General features: G+C 40.9%; 1 protein-coding gene across 10 annotated transcripts in view; it reads right to left on the bottom strand.

The window, feature by feature from the left end:
* The window catches only part of PCNT (pericentrin), a 104,928-nt gene that overhangs the window by 65,621 nt on the left and 20,402 nt on the right, over window positions 1-18,905 (bottom strand). For all 10 annotated transcript variants that reach the window (XM_054208810.1, XM_054208816.1, XM_054208806.1 and 7 more), the window contains 10 exons: window positions 15,624-15,682; window positions 15,272-15,446; window positions 13,977-14,113; window positions 13,322-13,433; window positions 8,605-8,869; window positions 8,230-8,317; window positions 7,183-7,378; window positions 5,508-5,746; window positions 3,034-3,500; window positions 1,245-1,821 (listed from right to left, as the gene is read on the bottom strand). In XM_054208810.1, coding sequence (XP_054064785.1) covers window positions 1,245-1,821; window positions 3,034-3,500; window positions 5,508-5,746; window positions 7,183-7,378; window positions 8,230-8,317; window positions 8,605-8,869; window positions 13,322-13,433; window positions 13,977-14,113; window positions 15,272-15,446; window positions 15,624-15,682 — 2,315 coding nt within the window. The remainder of the gene's footprint in view (window positions 1-1,244; window positions 1,822-3,033; window positions 3,501-5,507; window positions 5,747-7,182; window positions 7,379-8,229; window positions 8,318-8,604; window positions 8,870-13,321; window positions 13,434-13,976; window positions 14,114-15,271; window positions 15,447-15,623; window positions 15,683-18,905) is intronic.

Raw genomic sequence — 18,905 nt, 5'->3', positions numbered from 1 at the left:
GCTTAACTTAGAGAACTACATTTACTGTGTTTTAATCAGTTCTGAAGTTACATGGTAACTCTATCAGGCAGAGAAGCTCTGAGCCACAAAATGGCTAACCTCCAATCTGAATTACGTTAAGAATATTTACTTCATTTGTATTTTTCCCCACACACCGAGATAGAAAACTCATTAGTCTGAGCATTCGGGGGGAGCGGGTGGAGTGACAGATGGAGTTACACGCTGGAGGGAAGGGATGCCATCCAGAGGGACCTTGACAGGCTCGAGAGGTGGGCCCGTGCAAACCTCATGAAGTTCAACCAGGCCAAGTGCAAGGTCCTGCACATGGGTCATGGCAATCCCAGGCACAAATACAGGTTGAGCAGAGAATGACTTGACAGCAGCTCTGAGGAGAAGGACTTGGGGGTGCTGGTGGACGAGAAGCTCAACATGAGCTGTCAACGCGTGCTTGCAGCCCAGAAAGCTGACCACATCCTGGGCTGCATCAAAAGAAGTATGTCCAGCAGGTCAAGGGAGGTGATTCTCCTCCTCTACACTGCTTTGGTGGGACCCCACCTGGAGTACTGTGTCCAGCTTTGGAGCCCTCAGCACAAGAAGGACATGAACCTCTTGGAACAGGTCCAGAGGAGGGCCACGAAGATAATCAGAGGGCTGGAGCACCTCTGCTATGAGGACAGGCTGAGACAGTTGGGGTTGCTCAGCCTGCAGAAGAGAAGGCTCTGGGGAGACCTTATAGCAGCCTTCCAGTACCTAAAGGGGGCCTACAGGAAAGACGGGGAGGGACTCTTTACCAGGGAGCATAACGATAGGATGAGGGGTAGTGGCTTCAAACTGAAAGAGGTTAGATTTAGATTAGATATTAGGAAGAAATTCTTTACAGTAGGGGTGGTGAGGCACTGGAACTGGTTGCCCAGGAAAGCTGTGCATGCCCCATCCCTGGAAGTGTTCAAGACCCGGTTGAATGGGGCTGTGGGCAACCTGGTCTAATGGGAGGTGTCCCTGGCTATGGCAGGCGGGTTGGAATTAGATGATCTTTAAGATCCCTTCTAACCCAAACCATTCTATGATTTAATTTTCAACCTCAGTTTCCTATTTCAGCTGACAATATGGACATTGGCCACACACAAGTGTTAGTGCTGGCACAAAAGAGGTTGTAGAAACACAGACCAAGAATACGGGAAAAGGTGATGCCACAAAACGTACCATGAAATTTCACCTTCTATGCCAATTTTTCTTTGACTCACCTTATGAACCTCTTCTGCTTCAACAGCCATGGCTTTAAGTTTTTCCATATGAACAGTAGCCAGCTCAATTTTCAAATTATTTTGGGAAAGGTGAAGTTCTTCAGCATGCTTTAATTTCAACATCTCTATCTCCTCAACCAAGTGCGCTTGATGCATTTTATCCTTTTCACGGAGCTGTTCTGTGTACTGCAGCTGTAGCTTCTCAAGAGCCTGACTGTGTTCATCCCTTATATTCTGAATTTCAGACAGGTAGGACGACTCCAGGGAATCCAGATTTGATAAGTGTTTAGACTCCAGCTCATCAATTTGTGCCTGATGCTTTGTCTGTAGTTCAGCAACACAAGCTTCTAGCTGATTCTGCTGTTTACTTTCTAGTGTAGATTTAAGGGTCTCAATTTCAGCTTGGTGCTTTGTCTGAAGCTCAGCTGTAAGAGACAAAATTTGTTGCTTATGCTTCTCCTGTAACTGCTGACTTTGGAGTTCAAGCTCATCGACATGTTTCTTTTTCAGCTCTTGGAGAAGAGTCTCTTGCTCAGTTGTGAATTTCTGAGTCATAGTTTTGTGTTCCTCCATAAACCTATATGATTTCCAAGACAGTTAAGAGAATATTGTCAAAAAAACACTTTAAACATAAGTAAATGAAATAATAAATAAAAATTAAAGAAAAATAAGTAGGCCTTACTTAGCCTCCACAAGTTTTACTCTATGTTTGAAATACAGACCTAATTCAAAAAAACCCACAAAGATGATTTCATAGCCACATAATTAAAGGTTTATGCAACATCACTTGGTCGTATCTCATTATTACTAGGTAGACTGGAACCCCTATTAAATTACTCACTAATACAGAGCAACATACGAACATTGTTCTCTGAGAAAATTCTGCCATATGAGAACATCTAGGACACAGTATATACATTGTCTACATCTCAAATGCGTTGTTTGCAAGTAAACAAACTGTCATAAGAAATGTCTAAAAACATCTGGTTAAGACTGAGACAAACCACTGTGGAAGTGTATGTGGAACACTTGGGGGCTCCTCCTGACATGCTGCAATTTACCGTAATCATTAACCATAGTCATTTTGGATACAGAGACCAATAATTAAAAAGTGATTGGTTATTTAAAGGCTAATTTTCTGCTTTCAGTGTTTTCTTATGTAATTATTTCCCCAGTCTTGTCCCCCATACATTTGGGGAGGAAAGAAGGGATAAATTTGAAGCAATGCAGGCAAATACAAACATATAATTGTTTGAATATTTCCTTTAATACACTAAAAACAATAGGGATAGGAAGGAGAGGAAAAACCAAGCAGTTGCAACCAGAACTGAAGAATACGATGTGCAGCCCATCAGTTATTCGGTGGATAACACAAGCTTTATTCACCCAGAAAAACTTGACAAATTCATTTGAACCGTTTGAAAACACTTGAAAAAATATAAAGAATTTTTCCACTTACATGTCCTGTAACATTTCCCCCTCCTCCAAGGGCAGTATATGATTTTTCAGCTGTGTGTTGTATTCTTAACTGTAACAGGCAGAACTTGACTACACTTTATTTGATTTGCTAGACTAGATCAAATGTATCTACATGAAGCAAAATTCTATAGCACACCATAATGGACAGCATTACTGTTCCTTGGTAGAGTAAGCTTTACACATGTAAGTTAGCTGGTGCCATCGAGTGACAAACCTACATCACTATGACTCATTAAGTTTAAAACAAGAAAAAATAACAATAAAAATGACTGGACTAGTAAGTGAAAGTGCTCAAATACTCAGGACTTACTTGTTTTGTGCTTCCATAAGTTTCAGTGTACATTCTTCCTGCAGACAGAGTGTGGCCTTTTCCATTTCTTTTGCCATGAGCGCTCTGGCTGCCTGCAGGTCACTGTCACATTGCTCCTGAGATTTCTGTGCACATGCAAGGCTGTCCTCTAGTTGCTGCAAAATTTTTTGCTGCTCTTTTACCAACTTCTCCAATTCTAGAATTTTGGCAGCTTGGTGATCTTGAAGCTGATTCATTTCAGCTTCACGAAGTTCAAACTCCTTTTGTAATTTCTGCTTCTCACATTCTGCTCTATTTTGCAGTTCTATACGTAACAATGATAACTTCTCTTCTGTTAGGGTTCTCTGGTCCTCGCTTTCACATTTCCATTTCTTCTCTTTTTCTTTGTACATAGTCTCTATTTTCTGGATTTCTTCTCTGGCTTCTCTTAATTTATTCTTGTGATCCTCAGCAATTTTATATTTTACCTGTGAACACGGTTATTAAAAAATATATAAAATACCAAAACCAAACTGAAGTGCGTGAAGTGAATGTTCTCACGCATTTAAGGTCTTGAAGATATTAAATTCTTGCAGTGAAGTCACCCTTCCAAATAAAAGTAAGGCTGAAATGTCGACTTACAGGTACTTGAATTCTACAATTAATATGGTCTATGTTGTTTTTTCTCTTGGGGCCACTGTTCTTCATTTCAGAAGTTGAACTTATAAAGCCATGTGCACCTTAGGTATTTATATTGTGCACGATTAAAAAACTCTTTCAAACCTCTCCTCTCCTTGTATGTTCCAGTGGTTTTTTATATGCAGTGTCCAAGACCGTGATCTCATGCATAGCATAAAGGCAACATAAAAAGCATGCAGCATAAAAACAGAAGCCGAAGCACCAAGTGATTGCTCAATGACAAAAGGAAAAAAATACTCTAAAAATACACTAGAAATAAACAGGTAAAAAAATAAATAGTAAACTAAGGAAACAACAGGTTCACCTCTTAAAAGAAAATTAAATGCTAATAAGAGATCACATAGAGGCATCCTGTAAAGTATACTCTTCATTTATCATTTGGAAGTTTTGTTTTGAACAAATATTTAAGCATTCATTTAGGCTACAGCCTAAATGAAGAGGCAGAAAAGAAATGCAAAACCCCCAGATTTTGATTAACACACAATCCATGAAAACTTGCAGGGGGGGGAGTTGGGCACTGGAAATAAAGAGGCAATTGAGGAAATTGGTTTGCTCTGTTTCTGAGCGCAAGAGACCAGAAGGCAAACAAAAATATCTATTTCCAGACAGTGGATCAGCATGCGGTACAGTCTCATTTCAAATACTGCATTCTGTGTACGCTTATCTTTTACCCAGCCAGCAGCGCCACAAACAAGATACTGCAGGTGGTAAGAGTAAACTAGCAGTACTGAAAGCTTCACTACTGGAAGCTTCAGATGAGTCTCCATGTTATCTACAAACAGTCTGCAACTGTTTTCTCTGGCCTTCTCCACCAGTTTTTAAGTCTGGAAAAGGATACACATACCTATCTCTCTTTAAAAAGGGAAGAAAGGAGGACTTGATAAATGAGAGCTTCATCCATCTAACTCTTGTAAGCATTCAAATATCAGAAAAAGTGAAACAATGAATTAACATCCAATCTAAATTTATCCTCAGATGGGACAGCTGATTTAACAGGTAAGAGGGAAGGTGCCTGATACGATTCTTTCAACTCTAAGACTTTGACAGTGAAGGTATAAGAGCTACACCAAAAAAAAAAAAACCACCAAAAGCAGAAATCTGTTGTCCAGTTCTTTCTTCTTCCCTTATAAAATAGTCTGAAAAATTATTTCTCGCTATTTGCTTCAAAAGACAGTCTATTGAAATCAGAAATTTCTTAGAGGGCACCCATTCATCGGGGGCTTTTTCCACCTGCCACAGTGCTTTCTGCTGAATTCTCCATTACCAGGTGACAATATGCAAATGCATCATGTTATTTTCGCACCAGGACACTAAGATGTGCTGCACGGAGGTGTTCAGGATGAAGACCTTTTGTACATGCCTGTACTGGATGGGTATATGCATGCTTGACCCACATCAACATAAAAGGTGGACTGGATCAACCCTTGCGGCACACACCTTCCCACAATATCTCTGCTCTTAAAGAAAAATTTGTCTGTAGAGGAACTAAACGTTTAACACTGAAGTACTTTGAACTTCAGTCTTATATTCCCGTATTTGTGTGTATCCATGCAAGTCCATTTAAAGCTGAAGCTAGTATCACTAACTAGGCACGTTTAAAGGTAAGTGCGGCTTCTATCTCATAGAATTGTTTAGGTTAGAAGGGACTTTAGAGATCATGTAGTTCCAATGCCCCTGCCATGGGCAGGGACACCTTCCATTAGAGACAGGAACACTGCCCACTAGAAGAAAGGCCACCTCCTTGGACTTCTCAGCTTGACCAACTCTATAGAAAACAGTACTGTAAATAGAAATACCTTTTCCATTTCCTCTTTCAGATGCTTTTCATTCTGCTCAGAAAAATCTTTTTGTTTAGTAATCTCTCCCTTTAAATGCTTTATTTCTTCCAAAAGCTCTGCAATACACTGTTTCTCAGAGTGAAGGAGAGAGAGCTTAGCTTTGTGCTCTTCCTCCAGCACAGACACTCGCTCAGCCACCTCCATTTCAACTTGATGTGCTGCGTCTTGAGCACTCTGTAGGTGCAGTTTGGTGATTTCTGGGGGGGGGTGGGAAAAAAAAAAATAATATCTCAAACCAAACAATAAAATAACATTCTGGAATTTATTTTCTTTTAACAGGTTCTATGAATGCAAAGAAATAAAGCTGAATGTTGTCAGCTGTGGAGTTTTATCAATAGTTTATCAGAGTCCCTGTATCAGGATGATTTTGTACTCTGTTCCACTTCTTTATCATCACCTTTGAAACTTACCAGACAGAATAATGGGGAAGGATCATGAAACCTGTGGCAGGACCTCCCTCCTGTAAGCAACAGCCACAGGAGCTGACTTTCTTTTTGGACAATGTAATAGCAGATTTATGCAAGTTTTATCTCCCCTTTTGCACATACTATTTATGCAACGCATTTCCCCAAAAAGCAAATGGGACAAACCTCTAAACATTCTAAGTTAGGAAGTTCTGATATACTGTCCAGTATTATAAATAAGTGAAGATAAGAAATGTAACTGCAAATTTAGAAAGTTGTACTGATCCTTTTAAGTGACATATAGGGGAATACAGTTATAGGTCTGTGTGTTACATAGCTAACTGTAAGTTACGGATGATGAGTTCAAATGTTTGTGTATCATGCTGTGCTCCCAGGAAGAGATACAACAGGCACAAGAACTGCCATAATCCCTTACCTGCACCTCAACAATATATGCATTTCATATTGAACCAGTACAAGGCAGTATGTTTCTACAAATTACAACTCCAAGAAAAGCAGCAACTGTTAAGAAATTACATAAAGCCATGATCACACAGGAAGCCTCATTAAATTTAGCCATAGGAAGAACTGTAACCTGAACTCTACAGCAAGAGGTACCTATTACAAATTCTGCTAGCCCTAGATACTTTCCCCTCTTTGTTTGAAAAATTAATCTCAATATGTATGCCAACTAGGGGAAAACAAACAAGAAAAAAGAAATATTAATGTTAAATGAGCAGAGCACTCTCAAAACCACAAAAGGAACACAGGCAAGAGAGGTACAGAACATAGAAGTGGGTCTCCTCTATAGAACAGACTGAGGACTGGCTATTTCATGCAAATACAGAGACATTTAACATAGCTGATGGACAACATTAAGAAATTTTCAAATAAATATTAATTCAGGAATTGACAGTGCCCATCTAGGCATCTACAGTGTAAACCTGATCAACTCCTTTTAGCAACTGCTCCACAGCTGTAGTAGGTTTAACTACAGAATAATCAGTTTCAGGTCACATATTTGCAAGTGCAACTCAACATGCCCATAAAAGTCAAAAAGCAAAGTACTCAACGCCAGGAATTCACATATGTTAAGTGTTCCCTATAGTTTAGGGTAAACTAATAACACATCAAAAACTTCTTCAGATAAGCCTTTAAACATTTAAAGAAAAATATAAGCCATGCAAGCAGCTTACCGTTTTACTTTCCAGTCTGTCTGCTCATCTTACCTTTAATATGTTCTTCTGAAAGTCGGGCACGGAGCTGCTCAAGTTCTAAACAATGCTTTCTTTTCATTTCCTCAATTTCTGTTACATATTTGTCTGACAGATCCATCTTCATTTTCATTAGATCCTCCTTATATTGAAGTGTAAGGGAAGACCTTAAGGAATCTAATTCATGCCTGTGTTGTTCTTGAACCTGTACCTGCAAACAGATAAGTTCTTTCTACATAAGAAATGAGTTTGAAAAACATCTTCAGCTTTGAGGAAACCATGCTGAGAATATTTCAGTGAGAGCACTACATGAATTGCACTAAAATGCACCTGCTTGACACACATATATCTGGTTTCCAAAAACCCTGCTGGTTTTGCTCCATTCTTGCCACTCCATCTGCTACTAGAGCGGCACTCTGGAACCATACCACAAGGCAGATCCAAGTTTCAGGAGCTGTTTTAAAGTACAATAGAGGGGGAAGTCCCACATGCATCTGGGTGGAGAAACTATTGACTCTCAACACTGTCATTCCCTCATAAAAAAAATTATTCTTTTTATAGTTAATTTAAAAAATAAAAATCTAAAGCCAAAAAAAAAAATTCCTTTTTGAAACTCTTAGGCAACTTCAAATAAGTTAAGAAAAGGAGTCAAGTTCCTAAATTACAAGGTACATGAAAATAGGTGCATAAATAGAAGTGGGACCAAATTCACATCTCCACTTGACAAGAAGAGACAGCAATAAAAGGTACAATTACTACCGAAGCTATATAAAAGAGAAACACCATGAATTCTGCACTCGCGTGGAAGAGCTTTGACAAGCTCCCTACTAGGCACAGGATAACCCAAAGGGAGGACACAAAATTACAGAACACTGTTTCATCTGTTATGCTAGTCTGAGAACTATTTAAAGTTGATAACTTATAATATACTCGTCAAAAACAATTAAGCCTTAATAAATGTTTCAAGTTAACTAACTTTATGTTAAGAGCTAGGAATCAGACATCAATTTACATACCGGTCATGTAATGAACAGTAGAATTTTAATTTATCAAAAATACTACCTGATATTGTTCCAGTTGTTGATTTAGCTGACCAAGTGTGTCCCTTCTCTCTTTATCAGCAGTCTCTTCAAAAACTGCAACAGAAGAACTGAGGAAAGGGTTTTAAAGTTTAATATTGCAACATGTGTCACAAATTAAGTTAAATAACGTGCTGACTTACAATGTAGTACTAAAAGTAGACACAGAGCAACTCTAACAACTGCTCAGGACTGCACACTCATGACTTCCATTGCTGCGTTTCTAACTACAGATCACCTCGTACCCAATCCCAATATATTTAGAAGCTAACATAATCTTTTTACACAAAAAAAAAATTTTAAAAAAAATGGAGGCGTGCTGTCATAACATGAGATGAAAGGAAAAAGAACGTATTACCTGATGTCAGCTGCTTCATCTTGACTCACTTCCAACTCTGAGGGCGAATATTCCTTCAGTCCTTGCAATCTCTGATGCAGCAACATCAATTCTTCATTGTAGTTTTCTTCAGCAACCCTTAACTTCTCTTCAAAATAAAGTCTCAATTGTTCCAATTCAGTTTCATGCTCAATTTTTCTCTGCTGACATTGCTGTTCAAATTCTTGTTTTAAACGCTCTATTTCTTCCACTCGTGATGCACGAGCCAGAAGCTGCTCTTTTAGCTCTGGAATAGAGGCAAAATCAACACAAGTACTCAGAAGTACATATCTTTAGGCTAAGTCATTCTGTGAAGATCAGCCATATTTGAGTTGTTCAGGTAGCAGTAAAATATTATCTGACAAACTACGTAAGAAAATGAACTTCAGAATACAGTAAAGCCATGTTCTCCATTTACACTGTATTCAGAGAAGCCATCCTCATGACAAGAATCAAAACTACATTTCCTTGTGCTTCAGGTCTGGGCTACTGGCATGCAGAGTCCTGCAATATTGCTTAATTTTCACACCTGCTTGTTGTAGCAACCAGAAGCAGTAATTTAGTCAAGAACATTTAATTTGCTCCAGGCAAAACTACCTAACAAACAAAAACATCATTAGCACAAACTATGCAGGAAAACAAAATCAAGAAAGAAAAAATAAAATCAATTCTGGATGGTCTGGCTATCCATTTATGAAGGGCTTCTACGGGTACGTCAACCAGAAAAGGAAGGTCAAAGAAAGCGTGTCCTCCCTAATGACCAAGAATGGCAAACTGGTAACAACAGACGATGAGAAGGGTGAGGTTCTCAACAACTTTTTTGCCTCAGTCTTCACTGCCAGCCTCTCTCCTCACGCCTCCCAGGTTGAAGGACCGCAAGACGGGGACCTGCAGGACAAAGTCCCTCCCACTGTAAGCACAGACAAGGTTTGTGACCACCTGAGGAACCTGAATATACACAAATCTATGGGACCTGATGAGATGCACCCAGAGTCCTGAGGGAATTGGCTGATGTAGTTGCCAAGCCACTCTCCATGATCTTTGAAAAGTCATGGCAGTCAGGTGAAGTCCCTGGCGACTGGAAAAAGGGAAACATTGCACCCATTTTTAAAAAGGGTAGAAAGGAGGACCCCAGGAACTACTGCCCTGTCAGCTTCACCTCTGTGCCTGGGAAGGTCATGGAACAGATCCTCCTAGAAGCTATGCTAAGGCACATGGAGGACATGGAGGTGATTTGAGACAGCCAGCATGGTTTCACCAGGGGCAGGTCCTGCCTGACCAACCTAGTGGCTTTCTACAACAGAGTGACTGCATCAGTGGACAAGGGGAGAGCTACGGATATCATCTATCTGGACTTCTGCAAGGCCTTTGACACGGTCCCCCACAACATCCTTCTCTCTAAGTTGGAGAGGTATGGATTTGATGCGTGTCTGGTGGATGTTCGGTGGATATGGAAGTGGCTGGATGGTCACATCCAGAGGGTAGTGGTCAATGGCTCGATGTCCAGATGGAGAGGGGTCACAAGTGGTGTCCCTCAGGGATCTCTACTGGGACTGGTGCTGTTCAACATCTTCATCAATGACACTGACAGTGGGATCAAGTGCACCCTCAGCAAGTTTACGGATGACACTAAGCTGAGTGGTGCGGTCGATGTGCCTGAGGGACGGGATGCCATCCAGAGGGATCTGGACAAGCTAGAGAGGTGGACCCGAGCAAACCTCATGAAGTTCAGCAAGGCCGAGTGCAAGGCCCTGCACTTGGCTCAGAACGATCCTCATTATTAGTACAGGCTGGGGGATGATGTGATAGAGCGCAGCCCTGTGGAAAAGGACTTGGGGGTACTGGTGGATGAAAAGCTGGACACGAGCCAACAATGTGCGCTTGCAGCCCAGAAGGCCAATCACATCCTGGGCTGCATCAAAAGAACCGTGGCCAGCAGATCCAGAGAGGTGATTCTCCCCCTCTATTCTGCTCTCCTGAGACCCCACCTGGAGTACTGTGTCCAGCTCTGGAGCCCTCAGCACGAGGACATGGACCTGTTGGAGCGGGTCCAGAGGAGGGCCACGAGGATGATCAAAGGGCTGGAGCACCTCTCCTACGAAGACAGGCTGAGGGAGTTGGGATTGTTCATCCTGGAGAAGAGAAGGCTCTGGGGAGACCTTATGGTGGCCTACCAGTACCTGAAGGGGGTCTACAAGAAAGCTGGGGAGGGGCTGTTTGCAAGGGCATGTAGCGATAGGCCGAGGGGCAATGGTTTTAAATTAGAGCAGGGTAGGTTTAGATCAGACATTAGGATGAAGTTCTTTACGATGAGGGTGGTGAGACACTGGCACAGGTTGCCCAGAGAGGTGGTGAAGGCCCCATCCCTGGAGACATTCAAGGCCAGGCTGGATGAGGCTCTGAGCAACCTGATCTAGTTGAAGATGTCCCTGCTTACTGCAGGGGGGTTGGACTAGATGACCTTTAAAGGTCCCTTCCAACCCAACACGTTCTATGATTCTATGAAAACAAAGGATGCCACCCAGGAAGCGACACATCTGACTGTCACAGTGTTTTTGTGTAGCAAATGAGAAAATACACACTTGGTATGAAAAATTCTCAGAACAAACATGCAAACAGAAAGAATAAGAAAAATAAGTACATGGCTCAAGCCTGCTTCCAAAGGGAGCAGTTGCCAACCATGGGGACCAGAGGAATCAAGTGACAAGCAGGGACTACTAACACAAGGGATGTCCAATCTGGCATGAGTAGGTTTTTGGCACAGGTAGGTTTTGCCTAACCAGCAAAGTCTGATGGCATGAAAGTAACTCAGAAAAGAGTTTAACAGTTTTGAACTAGCATTGATCCTATTGTCCAGCTCCTATGTTTTGAATCCACCACCACAAGTCCTCAAACCAACCCAAATGCATTGTCAAATGATCACTCAAGTGAAGAAAAGCAGAGTAAAACAAACCACCTCCACCTTTAAGATCTCACACACCAAAACAGATACCCTCACCTTGCATTCTGGTCTCACCATCTCAAGCAAGATGAAGAAACAGAAAGGGTCCAAGGAGTGGGAACATGAGTGATTAGAAACATGAAAAGATATTTGAAAGGTTACTAATGATTTGGGCTACAGAAAGGAAATAAAAGAATTCCAGCAAAGTGCTATCTGCTATAATTCTATAATATCAAAACAGAGATCTGAAAAAGTCAAGGTAAAGTCTGACTAGATAGAAAAATTATTTATTCATTTTTTGACCCAAAATACTAATTAAAAAAACAAAAAAACCACACCCTCACAAAACCTAACTATACTTCAAAAGCTATTTACAGTTATATTATTTGGAAAATCTGAATTTGCATTTAAAACCAAAGGCAAATGTAATACGCTTGAACTACCCCAGCAGAAGTAAAGAATGCCATCTAATGTTACAGTCTCAATACAAGCTGAAAACACACATGGTCAAGGTTAACATCATGGTCTCTAGGTTTTTTATTTTTCCAAAATATTATTATTCTTTCATGCATTATACATCCTTTTGCACACACACACACACATCTGAGACATGTTCTACTTCATTTCAACCAAAAATGTGTGTCATCTCCAATCACTACACTGTACAGCTCGCTGTTTTAATACATCTAGATCTTGGAACAGGTACCTTAAGATATACAAAGCACACAGTGACAGATTTCAGCCAGTCATTATTTTCTCTCATGCTTTAAATTTTTTTCGGAAGTTTAATGCAGATACACATAAGACTAATTAAAAAGAAAAACAACAAACCAACAAAACCCCCAAAACTGGTCATGTTTAACTGCTGTGCACAATGTTTTACTTTTATTTTTTGCTTTTAGGTTTAGGGAATTTGTTTATTTTTCAAACAGAAGCATCGTTACGGAAAAAGGAGGTTATTTCTAACTTTATAGGAAAACAACATTGTAATTCATTCTGATTTCAGAAGTCTCACCTGAATGTTTTTATTTTATTTTAAAAATAGAGTATCTTTAACCCAAGGCTTTTCTATATTTAAGAATTAAAAGTCTTTCAGAAGATGATGAACCTCCATTTTGGGTGTCAATGAAAAAGCATTTTATTTAACTCACCTCAAAACTGAAAGGGAAAAAAAGTCATTTCTACATCGAGATATAACCTAATCACAGAGTTTTAGAACATTTCTGCCTTTTTTTTTGTAAACAGACTGATGTCTGAGTTGTGTCCAAATAACATATATCATAGCCACATAAACCACTCTAAGTCATAAATGAAGTGATTTTCAATTAACAGTTTTCACAATTGAATTCATACCCACTTCCATACTAAATACAAATAAGAGCATGTTACAGCATTGACAAGCATTTTCTCCATTTTTTACTACATTATACTTAATTTGACATTGCAATAAAAAAAAAAGTATGTTTTTCACTAAAAATTTTTATTGGGTGCAGGAACGGAGTGGGAACAGAAAGGGAAACAACAGGACTGAGCTTCTTCCTGCAGCCATACCATGCTTTTTGACAATGCAAAACTAACTAGTCATCTGACACTGACTCACCTCTCCCTGCAGAACCAGATCACTAGGGTACAACACACTGACACTTCTGTGACCTACCCACGTGTTTCTGGTACACGATTAAAAGTATTTCATGTCAATAATGCATACTTCTATATGAATAAGAGGCAGAAAATAAAATGTGTCAATTTTGAACATACCACTTAGCTCTTGCCGATTTGCTCGGGTACTATCAAGCTGAGACCAAAGCTGCCCAATTTCTTCTTGTGATCGAGTCTTGAGTTCTTCATACATGACCTGAAGTTTCTCCAGCTATGGAAGACATGTTTGGTTTTGGATATTATTTTTTAACAAAAACCCCAACCTTTTGAAAACAATTTTTTTTCTAATTGCTTATTTTATATGCAACAGACAGTTCTGTCAGAAATAGGTGATGACAGTTAGTGACAATTAGACTCTTAGTTCCCAACCCAGGCTGCCAGAGACCAAGTAGCACTTAACTGTTAGACCCACTCCTCTAAGAGAAAGGGGTTTGTCCCTAATGCCATATTTACCATCACTGCCAAAAATAACACATTAGCTAGATACAAATGAAACACAGGAACCAGAAAATTAAGCATATAAATACAGAAGAAGAAACAGCACTAAATTACACAAAGGCAATTGCACTCAAAAGATTTTGAGCCACTACAGAAAATCCCAGAGTATCTACCTACTTCCTGAAATGCATTTTAGTTTTTCAACAAAATCCCTAAATACAAACAAGTCACCCAAGTGATATGCATATGGTCTAGTTTTTGTTACATTCTATATACAGTGATCAACCATCAGAACATGTAAAGAAATCTTATTTACCTCCTTTTCAAGACTCTGTTCTTTTTCTTGGCTTTTCATCTTCATATCTTCTAGGAGTTGGTTATGTTCAGTCTGCAGCTGTTCCTGTAATTTTGTAATGGCTAACTGGTGCTGCTTCTCCAATTCTATACATTTTACTAAAATTAAAAATGAGTTCTGTTACATCTCCATCATGGTTACTGAATAACCTGTACAACTTTTGTGCAATTAAATAGAAATACATGTCTCTAGACTAGAATGCTAGATTACAGGGAATCACAAAAATACTTGACTTGTAAAGTACTCAGAAGTCAAACATTTCCACACAGTGCTTCCAAGTTCTCTGCATCCCACATTGGTAGCCAAAAGGTAAACAACTGTAGTACTGCAGGGATGAACATCCACTCTGCATAAATGAACAACCATCCTGAACTAGAAACACACATACTTGAAACAGGGCATTAAGCATTTCTTCATGGCCTAAAACCACAGAACTTCTCCTATGACCACACTCAACAACAGGCAGTAGAATAGATAGACAGGAAGGACTAGATCGTGTCAAGTATGCTCTGCCTCGGTGCTGAGTAGGCTCTGAACCCTGTAAACTTGCTACCACCTCATTTGGTCAACAGATCTTGACCTTACCAGAAAGAATCAATTGACTGCATTTCAGCCACAGTGAGCTGCAAGAGATGCTTATCCTCATGGAACAGGCTTTAATGATACAGGTTCAAGGAAACCTAGTAAAAGTCAGTGCAGGCTGGGAAGAACAAGCCATTGCTACAAACACCTAACTCCTATCTGCACCTTAGCAAAAGGCAAAAAGATGTAGCTGGCTAGATACTCATCCAGATTTCATTTTTCAAGTTAATGAAAACTCCAATTACAGTAGTCTCAAAAACATAACTTCTAGAACAGTATTTCAAAAAGTTACTTTTCCATCAAGCTTTAACTATTCACAGTCCAAACCTATTTTTTTTTTTGTTAGAAGAAGCTTCTACTAATACTAATCCTAATTTTAATTAATTCAGTGATTGACAAAGCCTGTTTTCACCTGGAAGCAAAACAGCACTTCCCTTCAATACGTCTGAAGGATCATATAGTCCACCTCATATCCTGTGGAAGTCAAAACACAACACAGCTAACTAGGCTTTAAACAATTTCTCATTTATGTCCTGTTTTCTAGACAGCCTCATGCCATTGACCCAGTTTTTAAATAAGAGTACATGGGTATATCTTGTATTTTCTTTTTATACAGGTTCTAAAAACAGTTGCCTTTGCCATTGTTCAACTGCTTCCCAGACCATGGCACTTACTTTTAGACCGTTCATTCTCAAGAGAGACAATCCCCAGCTCTGTTTTGACTTTTTCTAATTCCGTTTCCAGAGTTTTCTGCAGTTCCACCATTTCAGTCTGATGTTTTTCAGACAGCTCTTCACACGTGCTTTTCAAACGCATCTCAGACTCCAATTCCCAGTCTCTTTTGAGAGTCTAAGAAAGCAAGACATGCATTATTAAAGCAAACACATTTAGTAAATTAGTACTTTTTTCTTTCTCCTCCATTTATTTGTCCTCTACAATAAATGTGTAGTAGACACAGGACTTCTACCAGCTCTAGTTTACTGAAAGAAGTTTTAGTTTTTCTTGTATGAAGAACAGAATTTGTACCTCTAATGCCTGGATATGTGTCTCTTCCATTTCCAATTCTATTTTCTTTCTCTGATCAACTGTGAAATAAAATACTACTTATTAATAAATTTACATAAAATGTTATGATAAGTAGAAATATGGATGAGATTAACATATCAAACTCAGGGCAATATCAAACTCAGGGCTTGAATAGGTAGGCATGCAGGGTAGGCACACAGCAATGTAAGGCACCAGATTCTATCCAAATTTGCTGTTACGCTATATCCCAGTAATTCACTTTCATTTTAAAAAATAAGGCCTAAGGTCTAATTATAAAAAATAGGCTCTAAGGCCTATGACATGGTCCCTCACAACATCCTTCTGTCTAAATTGGAGAAATATGGTTCTGATGGATGGACTGTCCGGTGGATGAGGAACTGGTTGGATGGTTCCATCCAGAGGATAGTAGTCAATAGCTCAATGTCCAGATGGAGATCTGTGACAAGCAGCGTCCCTCAGGGGTCCATACTGGGACCAGTACTGTTTAATACCTTCATCAATGACATAGTGGGATTGAATCCACCCTCATCAAGTTTGCAGACACCTTGGCTTCACCAAGGGCAAGTCGTGCCTGACAAATCTGGTGATCTTCTATGATGGGGTTACAGCCCTGCTGCATAAGGGAAGAGCAACTGATATAATCTACCTGGACTTGTGCAAAACATCTGACACCATCACGCACAACATCCTTGTCTCTAAATTGGAGAGACATGAATTTGATGGATGGACCACTTGGCTGGATAAGGAACTGGTTGGATGGCCGCACTCAAAGAGTTGTGGTCAACAGCTTGATGTCCAAGTGGAAACCAGTGACAAGTGGCATTCCTCAGGGGTCAGTACTGTGATCAGTGCTGTTTAATACCTTTGTCAGCGACATGGACAGTAGGATTGAGTGCATTCTCAGCAAGTTTGCTGATGACACCAAGCTGTGGGGTGCAGTCGACACGCTGGAGGGATGGGATGCCATCCAGAGGGACCTTGACAGGCTTGAGAGGTGGGGCCATGCCAACATCATAAAGTTCAACCAGGCCAAGTGCAAGGTCCTACACCTGGGTCATGGCAATCCCAGGCACAATACAGGCCGGGCAGAGAATGGATTGACAGCAGCCCTGAGGAAGACTTGGGGGTCTTAGTTGATGAGAAGCTCAACACGAGCCAGAAATGTGCACTTCCAGCCCAGAAAGCTGACCACATCCAAGGCTGCATCAAAAGAAGCATGGCCAGCAGGTTCAGAGATGTGATTCCGCCCCTGTGCTCTGCTCTTGTGAGACTCCACCCGGAGTACTGCGTCCAGTTCTGGAGCCCCCAACATAAGAAAGGCATAGACCTGCTGGAAAGGGTCCGGAGGAGGGCCATAAAAGTGATCAGAGGGCTGGAGCACCTCTCCTATGAAGACAGGCTGAGAGAGTTGAGGTTGTTCAGCCTGGAGAAGGGAAGGCTCAGGCAAGGTCTTATAACAGCTTTCCAGTGCTTAAAGGAGGGCTACAAGAAAGCTGGAGAAGGACTTTTTACAAGGGCATGTAGTGATAGGACAAGGGGTAATGGCTTCAAACTGGAAGAGCGTAGATTTAGATTAGATATCAGGAAGAAATTTTTCACTGTGAGGCTGGTGAGGCACTGGAACAGGTTGCCCAGGGAAGTTGTGGATGCCCCATCCTTGGAAGTGTTCAAGGCCAGGTGGGATGGGGCTTTGAGCAACCTGTACTAAAGGGAGGTGTCCCTGTCCATGCTCTTTAAGATCCCTCCCAACCTAAACTATTCTATGATTCTATGAGTGGTGGGGTTAACATGCCTGAGGACCTGGGCAAGCTTGAGAAATGGGCCCATGTGAACCTCATGAGGTTCAACAAGGCCAAGGGCACACCTGGGTCAGTGCAACCGCTGGTATCAATCCAGGCTGGTGGATGAAGGAATTGGGAGCAGCCCTGCAGAGGACAACTTGGGGGTACTGGTGGATGAAAAAACGGACATGAGTCAGCAATGTGCTCACAGCCCAGAAAGCCAACCGTATCCTGGGCTGCGTCAAAAAAAAACACGGCCAGCAGGTTGAGGGAGGTGATGTTCCCCCTCTACTCTTCTTTTCTGAGACCCCACCCAGAGTGCTGCATCCAGCTCTGCAGCCCTTAGCACAGGAAAGACAAGGACCTGTTGGGAGCAGGTCCAGAGGAGGGCTACAAAAATGACCAGAGGGATGGAACACCTCTCCTATGAGGAAAGGCTGAGAGAGTTGGGGTTGTTAAGCATGCAGGAGAGAAGGCTCCCAGGAAACATTATTGCAACCTTCCAGTACTTAAAGGGACCTACAGGAAAGATGGGGACAAACTTTATAGCAGGGCCTGTTGGGACAGGACAAGGGGTAATGGATTTAAATTAAAAGAGGGTAGAATTAGACTAGATATAAGGAAAAATTTTTTTGCAATGAGGTTGGTGAAACACTGTAACAGGTTGCCCAGAGAGGTGGTGGAAGCCCCATCCCTGGAAACATTCAAGGTCAGGTCAGACAGGGCTCTGAGCAACCTGATCTAGTTGAAGATGTCCCTGCTTATTGCAGGGGAGGGTGGACTAGATGACCTTTTAAGGTCTCTTCCAACCCAAACTATTCTATGATTCTACGATCATCTGATTCCAGATTCTCCTTTTCAGCCACTCCATTCAAGCACTCATAACTGGTTACATTCATATTAAGTTACATTGCCAAAATGCACGTAAACAGCATTGATCTTAAGAACTGCATCCCAACCTCCTCCTCCTCCCAAATCCCACCATGCCATCAGTTCACTATATTACTGGTGGTAACAAACCGTTTCCTACTCATGGGTCAAAAAGACACAGCCCTAAAACATTCTCTTCCTCTCAGGGAAGGACAATTAAATGAATGGTTCCTAAACTTCGTCATTGAATTGCTGCAGGCCTCATCTTTCTCCAAAAATTCCTTGAGCTCTGCCATACAGGTCAGAAATGGTCTCCTGGTCAGGGAAGAGGCAAATATCCCAAACAACGCCAAGAGCACCATCAGCAAGCCTTCAGTACTATCAAGTGCAGCTTTCCTCTTGCTGATGTCAAAATACAATCTCAATATCAAACACATCTCAAAGGACACCCAGCTGCAGATTTTCAATGAGCCTTTCAGATCCTTTCCAACTCCTTTATCGTCTCTTTGAAATTACTGAGAGGGCAAGCCAGAAAGCATTTCCGTATCTTGCCAGAAACACAAGAGTAGTCAATGCTAACTTAGGGCATTAAAAACCATTAAGAAACATG

This window comes from Rissa tridactyla, chromosome 7 (assembly GCF_028500815.1).
Source record: "Rissa tridactyla isolate bRisTri1 chromosome 7, bRisTri1.patW.cur.20221130, whole genome shotgun sequence".
In the NCBI taxonomy this organism is placed as follows: domain Eukaryota; kingdom Metazoa; phylum Chordata; class Aves; order Charadriiformes; family Laridae; genus Rissa; species Rissa tridactyla.
The sequence above is the reverse complement of the archived record's forward strand: the minus strand, read 5'-3'. Positions and strand labels throughout refer to the sequence as shown.